This window comes from Marmota monax, unplaced genomic scaffold (assembly GCF_021218885.2).
Source record: "Marmota monax isolate L192 unplaced genomic scaffold, Marmota_monax_Labrador192_F-V1.1 WCK01_AAM20220418_F8-fsc00054, whole genome shotgun sequence".
Lineage (NCBI taxonomy): Eukaryota > Metazoa > Chordata > Mammalia > Rodentia > Sciuridae > Marmota > Marmota monax.
This window is the reverse complement of record NW_026692145.1, coordinates 1,432,016-1,451,225: the sequence shown is the minus strand read 5'-3', so window position 1 is coordinate 1,451,225 and position 19,210 is coordinate 1,432,016. Positions and strand designations below refer to the sequence as shown.

Sequence of the window (19,210 nt, the reverse complement as noted above, 5' to 3'; positions counted from 1 at the left end):
GTTTTGAATAACCAACAATAAAAAATAATAAAAAAATAAAAAATAAAAAAAATAAAACATAGGGCTAAGAAGAAAAAAAATAAAAAGAGTATATAAAGAGTGCAGTATATGCATGTGTGTGTGTGTATGCATGAGTGGGTCTTGTCAGTGTCTTTCTGATAAACTTAATCCTGCCTCACTGTTAATAATGGGAAGAGTCACAAATCAAGCCATGAAATGGTAACACCTGATTGTATGTAGAAAATATTCTGTTTACTCAATAAAGGATCTTGAATAGGGAAGTTCATCCAGTCTGTGTTGCTATTCTAGTTATTTACATATGGAAAGTTTACATTTAAATATGACTCAGATATAATATCTTTTTTCTTTAACATTAACAGATAATGGAATTTAATTAAGCACTCCACACAGAAGAACTAATTAACATGTATTTACAAAATTTCACTCCAGTGGGTTTTTGACCTTAAACACAATTGCTAATTGTATGCTGAAACAAAGAAAAAAAAACACCTCACCTTCTTCGGCTGGACAAGGTTTCTTCATGTTCTACACGAGCAACTTTTAACACCTTCTTGTCAATAAACAGATCTTCAGGATAATAAGCAGATCTATACTGGCGTTGTTGAGAATGGGCACATAACTTGCCAATCTGAAAAAAGAAATGCAATATAATTATATGATACTTTCACAAAAATCATAGTAGAAACAAATTCTGAAATGCATTTCAATTTCCTCCCTAAATTTCCCTTTTTTTCTTTTTGTACTGGGGTTTGAACCCAGGGGTGCTTTGACACTGAGCCACATCCCCAGCCCTTTTTACATTTTATTTTGAGACAGGGTCTTACTAAGTTACTTAGGGCCTTGCTAAGTTGCTGAGGCTGGCCTTGAACTTGTGATAGTCCTGCTTCAACCTCCCACCTGGCTAAGATCACAGGTGTACACCACAGCTGGTCCACTTTCCTTGTAAAGAACAGAACACAGTTATCACCAGAGTTAAACAAAAAGTGATAAGGTTTGAAGACAAGAAATCATTGATTGAAAAGAAAGCAAAAGCCTAGTAGGGAAAGCAAAAGACTAGATTATTCAGAGATTTCCTAAGATGATAAATAAATTTTTAACTTGAGAGGACCCTTTACAGGCTTCATGCTATTGATACCTTTTAATGGCACTTGGTGTTTATATTTATGAATAAGTTCAGAAAAGAGAACTGCAAAATTGAGGAAGAACTGCTATTGGAGATTGGGGCGTGAGAAGTGTTGAGTAGCCTATTAATAAAAGAGAAGCCTTCCATGCACAGAGTGCTCCTGATTCTAATGAACATTTCATTATAAGAATCAAGCTAAGGGAGTCTGAAAAATGTCAGTGTAGTTACTCATCTGACTTTCCTAAAAATGCCCAAGGAAAGACAGCAAGTTAACCAGTGAACAGTCAGTGTCATCAGCTGTAAATCATATGTTATTGTGTGAGCCCAGGATTGAGAGTATTAAAAAGCATAGGTGTTCAAGACAGCCAGTCTGCCTGCCTGCTTTCCTTCCTTTTCTCCTCCCCCTTTCCCTTCCTCTTTCCTGCCCTTATAATTCTTTTCATTTATTCATTCATTCATTCAAAAATACCCATTGGATATCTCCTTCTAAAACATCCCTCTTTTACACTCATGTAGCAAAAACATTTTGTCTTAAATGGCTTTAACTCTTTTACTTAGCTCCATTCTAATTGGTTTCTTTGGTTAAATTATTTGCAGATTTGTCATTTTTTCACTTTCAGACAAAAGCTTAAATGAAATTCCATATAAAGAATCATGAATATTGGCAGAAACACTGGTGCACACCTCTAATTCCAGCAACTTGAGAGGCCAACACAGGGATTGTGAGTTGGAGGCCAATTCAGGCAACTTATTGAAATACTGTCACAAAATTAAAAAATAAAAAAAGGTTGAGAATGTGGCTCAGTGATAAAAAAAAATTCCCTAGGTTCAATCCTTTACCAAAGAAAGAAAGAAATGACTATAAACTTTCTTACATGTATCACTTCTGCCAGACACTATGCTAAATATTACCATCCATATTTTATTTTGTTTACTTTCCTTGTGGTATTAGAGATTGAATCCACAGGTACTCTACCATTCAGGTGTGCCCCCAGTCCTTTTTATTTTTTATATGGAGACAAGGATCTTGCTAAGTTGCCCAGGCTGGCCTACAACTTGCAATTGTCCTGCCTCAGCCTTCTAAATAGCTGTGATTTAAAAAATGTGCCTGTATGCTCAGATACCATCCCCATTTTTTAGATTAGGAGATTGAGGCTCAAGGAAACTTAGACTTTCCTGAGACAAGTGGGCAGTGAATCCTCTTGCCTGACTTTGAATCCATTTTTCTGACTGCAAATCTCATGCAACAATACTTCCCTAGGATATGATACTTGATTTCTACTTATATTCTGTTTTAAAAAAAAGTCATAGGCCTTGAAAACATAGCTAGTCAACATTGCCAAGGTTAACATATAGATTGTAAACTTCAAGAAAAACACTAGAAAAACAAGGGTTCTATCTTCATCACCTCTGTACCTTCACAAAATTCAGACCAGATTTGGTACATGATTAGGTACGTGAGGTGAATTAATTGAAGTAAAGTGAAGGAACCTTTTATTATCAGGTCTAGTATACCACTCTACTGATAAGCCATGACTCTGTGTGGTAATCCTGGCTTCTAGATTTTTCAGGTTGGCCCTGATAGCATTTATTAAATTATATGTCTATATGTAAAGGCATAAATGGCTTTTAGTTTACAGAGCTTTTGAAGGTTTTCCACAAAAATATTTTCCCACACTTTTTTTGCAATTCTAGGGCTGAAACCCAGGGCCTTGCACTTTCCCAGTAAGCACTGTACTACGAAACTATGCCCTCAGCCCCTAAATGTATTCTTTTTTTGGTGTTTGTTGTACTGGGTTCAAACCCAGGGCTGTGCACATGATAGGGATGAACTGTCCTACTCACCTACTTTCCCAACCCCTTAAATATTTGAATTAGAAAAAAAAATTTGTAGAATCAACAGTAGAATCACCTCCATTTATGAAACACAGCATCTATCATTTGAAATTCCTATTACCTATTCTCAATATTTTATTCTAATGGAACAAAACAAAAGTTGCGGACACTTAAAATATTCCATCTGGCCTTGGAATGTATGATATTGAAATTTTCTCATGTGTTTATGTAATGCTGTTTGACTTGGGCTAATACTAACTTCAAATAAAGAATCTGCATTCTCTGAATATGCCCTAATGGGGAGGAGTCTGGTAGGCTGCTTTAGGCCAAGGGCTGCCCAGGTGGATTGGGGAGTTAAATTGCAATCACTTCCAAACCATATAACACAGATACAAATAGCTGAAGGCAGACTGTGCATTATAACTATATGTCTATAGATATATACATATTTACTTTGTTAAGCCACAGGTGAAATTTCATAGAACAAAACCCTTCATTTTTGTTTCCTAAATATCTATTTATTATTCTGTGAACATACATCAACGTGAGAGTCTATTTCACCAGGATCAAAGTATTCTTAGAACATTCAGGTGCATGGGACATACTCTCTTGACCTACACCTGTTCCAAATCCAGCACCAAAATAAAATCTTTCACACATCTTTCACAGTAACTTGTCTACTTACACCCCACAGCTGTGAACTCTCCCTATGTATTGAAAGCCAGCCCTTTGTATAGCGAATACTAATTGGGCCACAGCAAGACTTTAAAGTATTTGCCCCCTACCTACCCCAACCTACTGGAAAAGGGTGCAGCTGAGGCAGAGGTAGGAAGGTTAAGAATAAATGAGAATGTAGCGAGTCTGTAGTCTGACCTTTCTTTGCAAGCCACCCAATGTGGCATTAGCAAGCAGACTTCCCAAAGCTCTGTGTGGGGTAAGGGGCAAACAATGGTGTCCTGCCAATCCCCCCACTCCCCCATCTGAAATGTGCCACATCTTATCAGACAGGCTGTATTTTCTTCCACAAATCTACCATGAAGCAAATTCTTCTCATATACAAAGCATTTGTCAAATCTATCCCCCCCTCCTTTGAGCCCTTCTCCCCACATCTTTCACCTCCACACTGTGTGAGCTGGAGGTGAATAGTATGAGCTTATATTGAGAAGTCGACACTAAAAAAAAAAAAAAACATAATTTACAAAGAGATGCAGCATTCATGTTGACTAAGTCCTTTCAACTTCACACTTGAGAAACATCAGGCTATGCTGGGAGAACTGGGTCTTATTCTTCAGCTGCAAAAGAAGCCAGCCTCCCAAGTGGCATTTTAGAAATCAGTAGCCTGTCCAAGGGTTTTAGGCTCTTAAATAGTAAGTGAAATCCAATTTCCTTTTACTAACTAATGTACCTAGTCAAGAATGCTGCTACCTTTAAATTTGGTTAGTTGGAGTGAATTTATTGGACAGGTGAGTATCTCTATCAGAAGACCTGGAATAAATTACCTTTTGTTTTCCATGAACCATGATTCCTAACGATACCTTTATTTATGGGCCAGACCAGCGGCAGAAAAAGCAATAGTGCTTTGAACTGTTACAAGTCCTGAAATTTAAGAAGGCAGGATCTCTGACCTTAACCTAGCCAGCAAGTCACTCTGAAAATCTTAGCACAATCCTTTCCCATCAGAATCCAGAGGCATTATCTTTATGCATACAGGGAGCAAACATACTGGGGCCCAGTAAGGTATAGTGAAGAGCTCAGTAGGCTGGGCATCAGTAGAGCTAGCTTACAATCCCATTTCATCATTTTCTCTTTTAAATTGATGCATAACAATTGCACCTATTCATGGGATACTGTGTGATGTGTCAACACATGTTTACAACGTGCAATTATCAAATCAGGGTAATTACATATCCATCACCTCCAACATTTATCATCCCTTTGTGGTGTAAATATTCAAAATCTTTTCTATCTATTTTTCCAATATATAATAAATTATTGCTAACTATAGTCACCCTACTGTTTTATAGAACACTAGAACCTATTCCTCCTGCCCTAATTATATTTTTTGTACCTGTTAACCACCCTTTTCCTATCTCCCCAGCCTGTGCTCAATCCTTCCCAGGCTATGATAATCACCATTCATTCTACTCTTCTATGAGAACAACTTTTTTAGCTTTTGCCTGTGTTGAGGGCCACAACCAAGTCAAGATGGCACCTGGCAGTTTGCCAGGAGGAGTGGTTTGTGAAGCAATGCCACCGAGCCATTAAGATGATGGAGATTCCTTATTGGCTGATTGCTGTATCTAGATGATGTTAATTAAGTTAAGCTATGTGTAATTAGTTGGGTATATATACCTCTGATTTCCCGTAATAAAGCGGCTCCTGCTGTTTCAACCTTCACAAGTTGCTTGTCACCTCCCGGTTATTTGCCCAGCCAGACTGCGGCAGGACAGCATGCAGTATTTGTCTTTATGTGCTGGCTTATTTCAGTAAGCACATGCCCTGTAGGTTCATCCATATACAGCCCCACTTCTACCTCTCACCCACAACAGTATTTCATTCTGACCTGGTACCCCAATTTTACTCCACCTTAACTCTAGTCATATACAAGGAGGAAGATATGACATTTGAAGTACCATATCTTATTCTAAGTTCCCTTGAAAACAGAAAGTAAACATGACTTTCCTAGTGGAGTATGTTACTGGGCAGGGGAGGGTGGAATTGTTTTCTTTATCCGTCAGTAGGTTTATGGCTGAAATGCCTATAATAAAAGACAAAAGGACAAGAGAAAAGCATAAAAATATTTTTAGTATGTTTTACATGATATGGGAGCCTTCAGAAATAAAAAAAAAGAAACAGGGAAGCTTGTGTCTTTTTTTTTTCAAAATCTTTTTTTAAATTGTAGATGGACAACATGACTTTATTTAATTTATTATTTTATGTGGTCCTGAGGATCAAACCCAGTGCCTTACACATGCTAGGCAAATGCTCTGTCACTCAGCTACAGCTCCAGCCCCGAAGCTTGTGTCTTTTTTATGCTAAGTGTGACAAAGAAGTAGACAGTGGTGAAGTGAAATTGGACAAAAGTGCTATAATCTAATGATAATATACTAGGTGAACAAAGCAAGTTCTTCTTATTCAGATTCCTCTCTATCTCCATGTCTTTGGAGATTAGTACATTCTTCTCCTTCATTTACATAATATTTGCCTCTTGGATGAGTGTTGGATGCTCTACTTCAGGTAAGAGTCTGCTAGATTTTATGTCTTGTCAGGTGAAGGTAAGAGTAACCTTCCTGCTTCTGCTGTTTTCTCAAGGGCCAAGGTGCCATATTTTGGGGTGATGTGTCCTGAACTCCATGCAAAGCTTTTGGTTTGTCATAATTCACACCTGCACGCCATAACTGCTATGTTTATGGCCTAATGGTTAAAAATCTAACACACTTATTCTAAGTTCCCCATTCACTGCACAGTCTGAGAATTCTCAACAAACAAAAACCTCAGACCTGCTCTTTCACTGTGGCTGACTGAGCAGAGAAAGAGCCTGTGTTGTGAGCTTCTCAAACTCTTTTGGAACATAACATTTTATTCCAGCCTAGTGCTTCACAAATAACTTCAACATCCATTCTTCATTTCTTCCAGTGAATTCTACAACAATCCTCTGAGTATACTGAGCAGGTATTATTAACCCCACTTTGGAGATAAAGAAAACAGGTTCATAACTATTGAGGAACTTAAAGCAAGGTTATAGTGCTAGGAAATGACAGAACTGAGACTTTCTGATTCCAAAAGTTTTTATGATGATGATGATGATGATGATGATGATGATTATTTGTTTTTGATGCCTCACTCTGTGCCATCCTCTGTGTCTGTGAACAACATAGACTTTGGGACATCCCAGTACTGGGTGTGGTCCAGATCTGCAATCTGGTGGACATTCAACTCATAATCAGAGAGTGGTGATGAATGATGAAAAATACAAAAACATACTAAAAGAAAGTCTTAAGTTATTCAAGACAAACAGAAAACTGACATCTGATTTTAACTTGGGTTTCTGGCAGTATTTCTAATAGGGGTAAGTCAGTAGTGGAGTGATTTCAATTTCTTAGTCTGCCAAGTAAGAGTCAATTAGCAGCCATACTAAAGCAAACTAGATATCAGGCTTTATGGGAGAGGTGGCTCCCAAGAAGAATCCCTCTGCTGCTTGCTGTCTGCAGAATGTCCCTGGACCCTTGCTCTTGAATTCAGATTCTTGGGTCAGCTACAATGTCTTTAATTCCAATAATTAAACTCAGACCTAGCCTGATGTCTGAGCTAACTGTATCCATTTATAGTTTCCTCCAAAAAGGAGATTCCAGGTTAATATTATGGCTACAAAAATGCAAAATATTCGAGAATTTAGAGGTAATTGTCTAAAACAGTAGAAAATTGGAGGAGGGTGTTGTTAACTACATTAATGTTCTTCTCTGGCTCTCTCCCACTCTTAACTTACTCTAAGGGATCTATTTTGCTCTGCATGAATGGCATACTTTACATTTTCTTTCCCAATAAATAAGTAATGTTGGGCTCATACACGAGGCTGGGATTGTGGCTCAGTGGTAAAGTGCTTGCCTAGCACATGTGAGACCCTGGGCTCAATTCTCAGTACCACATAAAAATAAATAAAATAAAGATATTGTGTCCATCTGCGACTAAAAATATTTTTAAAAATATGTACTGTAACAACTTTCCTAAATACATATATGAAAATATTACAGTGAATCCCACCATTGTGTACATCCACAAGAATGCGGTCCTAATTAGAACAAGATATATCCCATGTTTGTATAATTATATCAAAATGAATTATACTGTAATGCATAACTTAAAAGGACTAATAAAAAAGAAATATGTAAAAGTTGTGCATGGGTGTGGTGTAACTAAGTCTGTGTCTTTTAACTTAAATGAGTCATAACAAAAAGGAGGAAGAGGAGGGAGGTATGAGAAGATAGAAAAGGAGAGGGAGAAGCAGAAGCAGAAACAGAGAATTTCTCTTTAGTGAGTCTATGGCATTGGAAAGCCATGGCCTCAAGATACTGCCCTCAGAAGTCTAACCATGTTTGAGGGGGAATGCCCTGCTGACTTGTACTGGGTGAGTGGAGATCGGCATGGCTTCTTTCTCAGGAGCTTAAACTGAGACCATCAAGACTCTAAGATCACTGGGAACGAGGACACATACCTGTAATCCCAGTGCCTCAGGAGGCTGAGGCAATGAGTTCAAAGCCAGCCTCAGCAACTTAGTGAGGCGCTAAGCAACTCAATGAGACCCTGTATCTAAATAAAACACAAAATAGGGCTAGGGATGTGGCTCAGTGGTTAAGTGCCCCTGAGTTCAATCCCCAGTACCGGAAAAAAAAAAAAAAAAAAAAAAAAAGACTCTAAGACCTATTGAAGTCTTTTTCAGTTTTTTTAAAAATGCTTTTTTAAAGTTTTTTTCTAGTTGTAGATGGACACAATGCCTTTATTTTATTTATTTATTTTTATGTGGTGCTGAGGATCAAACCCAGTGCCTCACACATGCTAGACAAGCGCTCTACCAGCCACAACCCCCAGCCCTTTTTCAGTTTTAATTAATTATGGAATAACTTTTCTGTGAGATCCCAACTGAATACTGTGATTCCAAACAGTGTTTTCTGAGAAATGTTGCGAAATACTTGGTATAAATTTAGTCTTGGATCATCTATGGACTCCTCAGAACCCTGAAGAACTGAAAGTACAACTTACTTTAGGGTTATGTAATTTAAATATCAACTCTGACCTCATAGTTGGCTTTGGATGAATATTGCCTGTGACATTTCTTTTGGAATACGTTGAACTCAGGGAGGGAGTTATAAAGGTTTCCCATTTAAAAAAAAATAATAAACTTCATTCCCTTGAATCATCTATTATACTTCTGTACAATTCTGTTTAATTAAATCTTAAAAGTTTTAAAACAAAATATACATTGAAATTATGTGATATACAACATAAACTTTTTAATAGTAGTAACCATGCTCATTTAACAATTCTACAGGTATAATAAAAATGCTAATATATGTTAATGTTTAGTCTGTGGTTAATGTTTTGTCTTGTTAATTTCCCCAGGGCTTTTATTACTGATTTAAATCTGCCACACTACTCAACTGATTGCACTGCTTCCACAAACTGCATAGAAGTAGCTGAAATGAATACTGATTAACAGAAATGAACAAACATTTGGCTAAGCAAACCATTCTTATTATATGCTTGTAATCATTACATACATTTTCTTACAATGAGATGGGCATGGAAGGCATTTTCCATTCATTTTTCCTACAGAAAATATGCATATAAGCATTAAATTAATTTATAACCTTGTACTTCAGGAAGCACATCATTATTAATTAACTATTGATTGATCTGGATATAGAGCCCAGAAGATTATGAACAGACCTGGTAACAACATAAGCTTTTTTTTTTTCCACCCCACAGACAGTTTGCTGGGACTCATTATTAATTGTTTGACCATTAATATAAAAACTCACTAATCATCTATAATGTATTATGAATCAAGCTATTTTAAGAAATTGAGTGTCATTATTTGAACATTTCATATAAGTCAGTTCTGGACAATGGAATCTAAAGAAAGAACCGGGCCTGCAGATCAGTCTCCTGGTACATTAAAATACATCTTCATATTAATTAGCTAAAAGGGGACACAATTTGGAACCTGGGTTCCAGTCACAGCTCTTCCTCTTTTCCTTTTATTAACTTTAGACAAGTCATTTAATTCCTTGAAACTCCACTTCCTAATCTGTAAAATGGAAATAACAACAATGCCTGCCATACCTGGCTGTAGTATGAAGGTCAAATAAAACAATGGTTTAAAGTGTAACATCCTTCCCATTCAGACAGAATCCATCTACTTCATTCTATAAAAGGAGACTACTCACATTCTGCAGCCTGCTTTAGTGTGCCAGATTCCTGGCTTAGCTGCTCAGGCATATAAGTAGCTGTAGGTAATAATATTTAAAGGAGTTATTTACGTGGGGATTTTTGGAAACAGTAAAATTTGATGCAGGTGGGTCTGCATTCTGAAAGGACACTATATAGGTTTTGCCCATGTTTGACAGTCATGCCGTCTGGTCTGGTCTTCTCTGGGATACCTAGAATATCGTCTTCTTTCTTCCAAGTTGGAATTACTGATGGGCAGTATAGAATTTCTGTAGGTTACCCTGTGTCTTTAACTCTCATGCTTGTGTCTGAATGCTCTGGGATGAGAGACAGGTTTTTAAATGTTCCTTTTGTAGAAGAGACTTGCTTTTTTTCTAATTTTTATCTATCATAAATGGAAGCTGAGCTGCAAATAGAATCCTGCATGTGTCCCTTACACTCTTACAAAAGACAAATACCTTCTCATCACTGGCAGCCCATGACATTATTGTTTAATCACACAAGACCAATAATGTGAAGTTCAAAGAGAACTTTATGATGTAGTCAATAAACTCAATACTGAATCAAATACCACTCCCCTAAATCTCCTCATCTTCTTGTGCTCCCTGTCCCACTGGAAAAAAAAATCACCACCTACTTAGTTCTGCAAGCCTGAAGGAATCAAAACATTTCTGATGATTTTTCCTTCTCCCTTACATTCAAACACCAAATCTTTTTTTCCCCTCCATCCTCGGGTCCAGGGTGCTTCTCAAACTTTAATGGGTATATAAGTCATCAGGGAAATTAATTCATATCGATGCATATTCAGTAGATCTGGGGTGAGGACTGAGATGAGCAGCAAGGCCCTCCCATCATCCAGTGGTTCTCAAAGTGTAACCCTAAAATAAGCAGCATCAGCATTCACCTGGGCACTTAGAAATGCAAACTTTGAAGTCCTAAACTTAGACGTACTGAATCAGAAACCCTGGGAGTGGGGCCTGTCCATCTGTGTTTTAACCAGTCTTCCAGGGGATTTAAATGCATACTTCAAGTTGGAGGACTACTGCTACAATACCATTCCAACAATCTTTTAATTGGCCTCCAAAGCTCCTGTTTTTGCCTTCCTCCAGTCCATTCTTTTTAAAATACCTTTATTTTATTTATTTACTTTTATGTGGCTCATGCTTGAGGCCCTCGGTTTGATCCTTTATCACTGAAAACAACAACAAAAACGACAAAAGCTGTCTTTCTTTTGACTGCATAGACACAAATAACTTACTGTGTTTGATGCAACAGAACACTTAAGAATAGTATTACAGTGTAAGCTAACTTGTGGAGTCATCTTGAAATCAATCATCCAGAGTTTAAAGAAAATGGACTCAATATTTAAAGTAAATATTATGAGCTCCTTAAAAGTCAAAACTGTTTGTTACACCTTTTCCAGATAGAAATGAAAAAACCATAGAAACATGGCTACAGGATAATTTATTGCATTGCATTAGCTGAAGAAGTATACACAATAGTGGAGAAACTAATAAACTACTGTAGGATTGACATTGCTGGATTAAAATTCAGTAGATGAAATCATGCCACTTTTCAGTGAGAGAGAAACCAACTTGTGGAACTTAAAGGTTTTCCTGAAAACATAAAATGGAGTGAATATATCCTGTACAGATTGTGTTTTTGCATTACAAATGGATAAATATACAGACATGGGCTAGAATTGCTGTTTTGTTCACATTTATCTAATACCAGCACCAATTAATTATTGAAGAAGATCTACAATATGAAAACCAGAGAAAAACATTAGTAGTGCTGAAATATTCAAAGTATTGAATAATGTTCAAGTTCATGGTTTTTCCTCAAACAAATGTGATGACAGTTGCAATGATGGTACAGTCGCTACAAGGGGTAAAACTGCTGACACCTCATCATGAGCCAGAGTAGTGACACCAAATTACAATAGTAGTCATTATAGTTTTACTGCCAAGCACTCACATTTAAAAGAGCCAGTTTCACTTAAGAATTTACTTAAAGAAGTAGTAAAAACTAATTCTAACAACTCTTGACCCTTGACAACATGTTTTTTTAAGTTTTAAGTATGATGAAATGGGAAGTATACATAAAGTACTTCTACAAATTGAAATATGATGGTCATTGAAAGGAAACACATTTGCAATGAGTCATGATATAAACTATATACTTTTTTCATGAAACCTTGTTTTTAGCTGAAATAAAGACTGGCAGACAAAATGTTATTCAAACTTGAGTATTGGCAGGCATTCTCTCATAAATAAACAAAGTGAACCAGTTACTTCAAGGAAAACAACTGACAGTATTTGTAGCCAATGATAAAATTTGCACTTTCAAGCAAAAAAAAAAAAAAAACAATTTGGGAAAATTTGTATCTTCCACTATGAAGCGTGACTGCTTTCCAATACTTAGAGGGTTTTCTGATGAGAACAGTGGTGATACTAATGAATATGATGTTTTGATGTTGTAAAATGAAGTATGTTCATATTTGGCAGATCTAAATAACTCAGTAACCAATATTTTTCAAATAACTAATACATCATGATACAAAAAAAAATCACACAGTGGTTAAAGATTCATGCATATTTGTTGAGAGCCACAGCCGAAGGGGCCCCAGCAAACTTTCAGACTGATGATTGGCTCACAGCGGCCCCAGCAACATCTAGATGATTGGCTCCACTATCTGTTGGTACAGTGACTTGTGGTAGTGTTGGGGTATTTTTGCTGATGATGTCATCAGTGGTACAATTTTTCCAAAAGGAACCGTCAATTGGCTTGGTGTATCTTCCTCCCTTCTGCTTGTCATGGTAGTTCAGCTAAAATTTGGGGACCAACAGAGGTGAGGCAAAGAACCTCACACCCCCCCCCCCCCGCTGATACAAAGACCTATCTACAGGTGTGGCTGTATACTGGACCGGTAGTCAATGACGGGTAAGATCCAATTGCAATGGTACCAACCTAAGACAGGAGGCTGACGCCTTGAGGTCAGCTCATCCGATAACGGGTAAGGACCATATGTACTATCGGACAACCTAAGGCAGGCTTGTTGTTTAAACAGAGAGGGGGAGATGTTGAGAGCCACAGCCGAAGGGGCCCCAGCAAACTTTCAGACTGCCAGCTGATGATTGGCTCACAGCGCCCCAGCAACATCTAGCTGATTGGCTCCTCTGCGGTGATGCTCATTGGAGATGCTCATTGAGCTGTTTCCCCGCCCTTTCAGACTGCCAGCTGATGATTGGCTCACAGCGGCCCCAGCAACATCTAGCTGATTGGCTCCTCTGTGGTGATGCTCATTGAGCTGTTTCCCTGCCCTTTCAGACCACGGAGCTGCTCATTGGGGGACTTTTTTGGCTCCGCCCACACGGCCCAGCCAATCGGCCTCAAGAGCAGGAGGAGTGGGGGAGGTTGAGAGGCTGGTGGGAAGCTGGTGGTGGCAGTTGGGCTCTGAGGGTTTTTCCTGAGGAGCTGTTTTCTTTGGCGTGTGTGGTTCTAAAAATAAAGTTCGTTTCTTTTGACAAGTGGCTCCTGAATTGTGCCCAGCCAGACTGCAGCACATATTCAAGATAAATTTTCATGTAATGGAAAGTGAAAAGTTAATTGATATTTTATGTGTGCAGCTTCCATTTTGTAAATAATCTTTAAGAAACTCACTTGCCATATTTTTGTACAGTATCAGAGAAAAATATTCTTAATTATCTGAAAGTGGTATAAACATTGTTTCTTATAGAACTGTATATTCATGAGGCCAAATTTTCCTCAGACAAGATTAAGTGCTGAAGCAGATATAAGAATCCAGCTGTCTACTATTAAATCAGAAATTAAAGAGATTTACAAAAATAAAAAGCAATGTCACTCTTTCTACTAAAGCATTTTGTTTTGGAAAACTTTTTTTTCTTTTTGGAAAAAATATGTGAACATCTGATGACTTTATTATTAATAATATTAATTTTAAATAATTAATTTAGTAAGTCACTAAATAAATATTTTTAAATGCTGTTTAAGTTTCTAATAAACAGCAATAGATGTAATTCCTATACATTCATCTCTTTTGAGTGCTTAAGAGTTTTTAAGAGTGTGAAAGGGTTTTGATACCATAATCTCTATTCTACACTAACACTGAAAATAATCTGAATAATTTGTAAGTAAATTATAAAGTAAGTGATTTATAAGTAAATAAAACAGTATTTGTGAAAATAATTTATTAATTAATTCATCACCTATGGAGTGCTGAACAGTGTTTTAAATGCCAGAGACACTGCAATGATAATTTCATTGCTCAGTTTGAAATTCTTTGTTGGCTTCCCATAGCCCTTAGGGAAAAATATGTATCTTAACTTTACTTATAAGATCTTCATGTTGTCCCTGTGAAACTACTATTTTCATGTCTTACCCTATTCCTGCCACATTCTATGCTCAAAATTTTTCTGTCTTCTTCTATAAGGCTATAAGCTTCACAAGAGCAAAAACCCAAAGCAATTTTGCTATTGTATTTCTAGGGATTAGCAAGTTTGTCCACTTAATAAATAGTTGATTAATGAAATAAAAAAGCATGGTTGGGGGTGTAGCTCAGTGGTGGAATACTTGCCTAGCATTCAATAAAAGGCCTTGCAATATGTGCAATAACATACTAATAATAAGACATCAGGAAACAGTTTAGTTTTTAAAAACTAAACTTTTTAGAGCTTTGGAAATTAACAAATATGGATAGCAGTCATTTGAGGAGAAAAATGGTTGAATCTTGGCAAAAGAGTAAGCTTTGTGGCATTTTGACTTTCCTATTCCCACTCCCCATCTCCAGTTCTGGGTCAGTCTTGAAAAGTAACAGACCACAATCATGGCATGGCAGCCACAGGAGAGGACAAAATGGAGATGGAGTTTGTTCAAAGCATCATTCCCAGTGAACTGTCATTATTTGAACTTCTAAAAAAAAGTTCAATAATGCCTAATAAGTTCAAATAATGCCTAAATGACCCTATTGTTGAGCTTGTCTTTATTTGTACTGATATGGAGCTCATCTTGTGCAAAAGTCCTTTCCCTAGGAGCATTTGTTGAAATAAATTAGAGGAAATTATTTTACTTTGCTGCTGCCTGAGATGACGGGACAATAGATGGAGAAAATAATAGGCTACCCAAAATGTTTAAAGGAAATTCTGGGGGATGAGATTTCCAGAAGGGTTATAAAAACTTCTTTATGTTCCCGGGGATCTAGTAGGCCACATTCAAGCATAGGTCTTCTGTATATTTCCAAAGCTATACCATAGTCAGTCTCAAGAAAGATTGGAGAAGGCCCTATGTCCTCACATCTGGCTGACGAAAAGATTCTATGTAACTAGGACATGAAGGCTAAGGTGCAGTTGTTAAAGGAAAACAGAAGAATCATGCCTTGTTGAATAGCGAATATAAGGAAAGATGTAGAAATTATATTTTAAAAGGGGTCAAATAGATATTCTAGAACATATCAACCAAGTACATAACTTTGGTGAAATGGGCAAATTCCTAGAAAGACTCAAGAAACAGAAAGTGAATAGACCTATAAAAAGAGATTGAATTTATCTTTTAAAAAGCCTAGGATCAGATAATTTACTGTTGAATCGTATCAAACATTTAAAGAATTAACATTTGAAGAATCCCTCATAAACTCAAAGAATAGAAGAGGCAGAACAATTCCCAAATAATTCTGTGGAGCTAGTATTACCCTGATTCCAAAATTAGACAAAGTCATCATAAGAAAACTGTAGACCAATATCATTTATGAGAATAAGCAGAAAACTCTTCAGCAAAATAGTAGCAAGATGAATCCAGTAACATATCTGGACTCCAACATTATACCACATACAAAAAATTACTCAAAGTAGATAAAGACTTAAATTTAATTGACAAGGGTTATCTATAAAATTCATAGATGAAAACTTGGGTGTAAATATCTGTGACCTTGAGTTTAGAATTGTTAGACATAGCATTGAAAACACAAGAAACCAAAGGAAAAAAATATTGAATTACACTTCATAAAAATCAAAGCACTTTTGTCCTTCAAAAGACATTATTTAATTTTACTCCCTTTTTCATAGTTTGTTGCTATTTGTGTGTCTGTTCCTACTTATTGTGCACACTTAAGATGACTCTCACTTAAGATATACATGGCATATAAAACCAGGGCTGGCTACCATGCAATATACCATTCTAGCACAATATTCCTAATCCCATACAGTAACGTCCCTGCCTTCCCAATTTATGAAAAGACTCAGAGTTCAGGATATCACCACATAGCATAGGATGTGTGATTGGGCCAGTTGTGGATCTTATTTTACTCACTGTCAAAAAATTCTTACAGGCTGAGGGAGTACCAGATGGGTTAAAAAGGGAAAATATATTCGAGTACAGCATAACTCATTTTCACACTCTACTCATGCAAATAGTAAAACAAAACAAAATAAAACACTATGATATTCAACCACGCGCCATTCTTAAAATTGTATGGGAAGCAGTGCCCCTAGTAGGCAGCAGCACTGTTCTAAGATTGCTCTGACTATAACTTCAGCCAAACTGATAGCCACAGTCCCTCAAAATGAAGACATCATCTCTGACCAATGCCTTGGGTATCTGCTGATTGCCCTGCACTGTAGACAGACCTTTGCTGATTGGTTTTAGCAGAAGTTATAATCAGAATGGCTCTGAAACACTTCTGAGATGAATTTTGAAAAGGACATGATTGAAAGGAGAGAAAAATCAGGTGAATTGAGAAGAGTTGTGACCCCTGAACAGAAATAGCACAGAGACTCATCTTGCACATTTTCCTCAGTGACAGCAGCATTGGACATTGCTGGCAGCCCAGCCCTTGTGGTCTATAGATGCTATTTTCACTCTCTTCACCAATCTCTTCTTTTGATCAGTTTCTTAAATGTCCGTCATGGTTTCTCACACCCAAGACTGAATTCTCTCTTTGCCTATTCTATTAATGAGGCAACAACACTTTGGTACCTTGTGATTTTTTCCCCTTATATGTGCACAGCTCCAGCTGCCCTACAAAACTTCAGGCATCATCTAACAATGGCTTTGTCCTGCTGGCTTGTCCCTCCATGTGTTTAGACTCAGAGACACAATGGATATCAGATATGGTATAGACCATATGATCACTTAGGGGAATTCCCCATTTTATAGAGATCTAAGGCCCAGAGAAGGGTGGAGTCTTACACATGTCCTGCCTCAGTTCTACCTTAATTGAATTTCACTCTCAGCAAACAGATTTCAGAAGCTCCCCCAAATATAATGTATTCTAAACCCCAACAGAAATCATATCTAGATGATTTTCTGTTTTATATTTGTGTTCCCCTCACCTGCCAATAGTGTAAATAATTGATAAATAGCTGTTCTCTTGCTCAACAGACCTCCAAGAACTGTAAGGCAATCCAAAGGAACTTTGTGAGTACATATGGTAGACATTCTCACAGCTACCACTTTGTTTAAGGATAGCCCTTTATTCCTCACAAAGTACTTGTCCACACATTACATTATCACAGAGAAGTTTAGCAATCAGCTTGGGAAGGAGAATATCATACCTATTTTTACTGAGTTGCCAAGAGGTTAAGTGAAAGCCTAAGGCCACACAACTAGTAAAGAACAAAAGAGGGCCTTGAAACCAGGACCTATAATTCCAAAGTCTAAGATGATTGCTTCAAGTCCCTGCTTGAGGAAACCCTTTAAGAGTAACTGATGATCAAAGACAAAACTAGATGAAGATTAACAACCTTGTTTTTCTGATATGTGGAGGTTAACCCACAACAAGAGGGAAGGGGAAGAATAGAAGTTCATTGGATTAGACAAAGGGGAACTAAGGAAAGGGAGAGGGAATGTGAATGGAAAGTGGAATGAATCGGACATCACTTTCCTATGTACCTGTATGGATATACCACAATGGGTTCCACCATCATTTACATCCATAAGACTAGGGTCCTAATTAGAATAAGATATATTCCATGCTTATATAAATATATCAAAATATATTCTGCTGCCATGTATAACTATAAAGAAAAAATTAAAATTTAAATAAAGAAACGGTGGTCTTTAAGAAGATGGGATAAGTAATGAATGAGAAGAGAAATACTGGCCAAGTGTTTTCTCTGTGTTTCCCTTAACAATGAATAGTCTCAAGTAATATCTGAATTGCACAAATGTCCAGCTGGACGTGGAGATTAAAAAATAGGACCTGCTTGGCCAGGCATGGTACTGAATGCCTGTAATCCCAGTGGCAGAGGCTGAGGCAGGAGGATGATGAGTTCAAAGCCAGCCTCAGCAAGTCAGCAAGGCAGTAAGCAACTCAGTGAGACCCTGTCTCTAAACAAAAATAAAAATGGTTGGGGATGTGGCTCCTTGGTTAAGCACCCCTGGGTTCAATCCCCTGTACCAAGCAAAATAAAACAAAAACCCACAGGACCTGCTTTTATTTATGATTAAGAATAATGATGATTTTGCTTGAATTGTATCTAAAAGTCCCAAGTTTGAACTCTAAAAGTGTACTTGAATTAAGGATGAGAATATCCCAGACTTCAGTCCTAGCTCTACTACTCAGACTGCATGCCCTTGAAGCTTCCTTCTTTTTTCTAGGCCTGTTTTCTTGCCTGTAGAATGAAGAGGACTGCATTAAATAATCACTTTCAATTCTGACATTTTATAATTCTCTGAACCTAAGAGCAGGACTGGTGCAAGGGATAGACATTAGATTCTCTTTGAAAGTAGAGAATGTCTCTTTTTCTATCATCCTGACGTTTGTCCCTGGAGATATTTCAGCAGTCACAATAAAATTAAGTAATACTGGGACAAGAACTTTGCTTCTTGTGCCACCATCTTTTAATAGGTTTCAAAACTGAGAATTTTGATGTGACAAATAATACTGTAAAATAAAGAAACAGCCAGGTGGAGGCCACACATGGACTCCTGACAGTAACTATCATGTCATACAAGCTACAATCTATTAGGAGAGCACACTACCTCAGGCAGTTGGGACCAAGAGCAGATCTGAGGGCCAGGACACAGAGACTTCCATTGATTTCAAATGGTACCCAGAATATTGTAAATATAAATAATCTTGGCACTGCTACTAACTCACCTTGGACAAATCATTGAGTCTCTCCATAACATAGGAGAATGTTCAAAGAAAGTTTGTTCCAAAGAGGAAAGGTGCTTTCAGCAAAGAGGAAAGGTTCTGTCAGAAAAAAAAACAACAACAAACAAACAAACAAACAAACAAATCCCTACTGTAACATCAGATTAGTCCCA

At 37.3% G+C, this 19,210-nt stretch overlaps 1 protein-coding gene across 1 annotated transcript in view; it reads right to left on the bottom strand.

Moving 5' to 3' along the window:
- The window catches only part of Gpc3 (glypican 3), a 406,893-nt gene that overhangs the window by 138,165 nt on the left and 249,518 nt on the right, over positions 1 to 19,210 (bottom strand). The window contains exon 4 of the mRNA XM_046469318.2: positions 516 to 649. Coding sequence (XP_046325274.1) covers positions 516 to 649 — 134 coding nt within the window. The remainder of the gene's footprint in view (positions 1 to 515; positions 650 to 19,210) is intronic.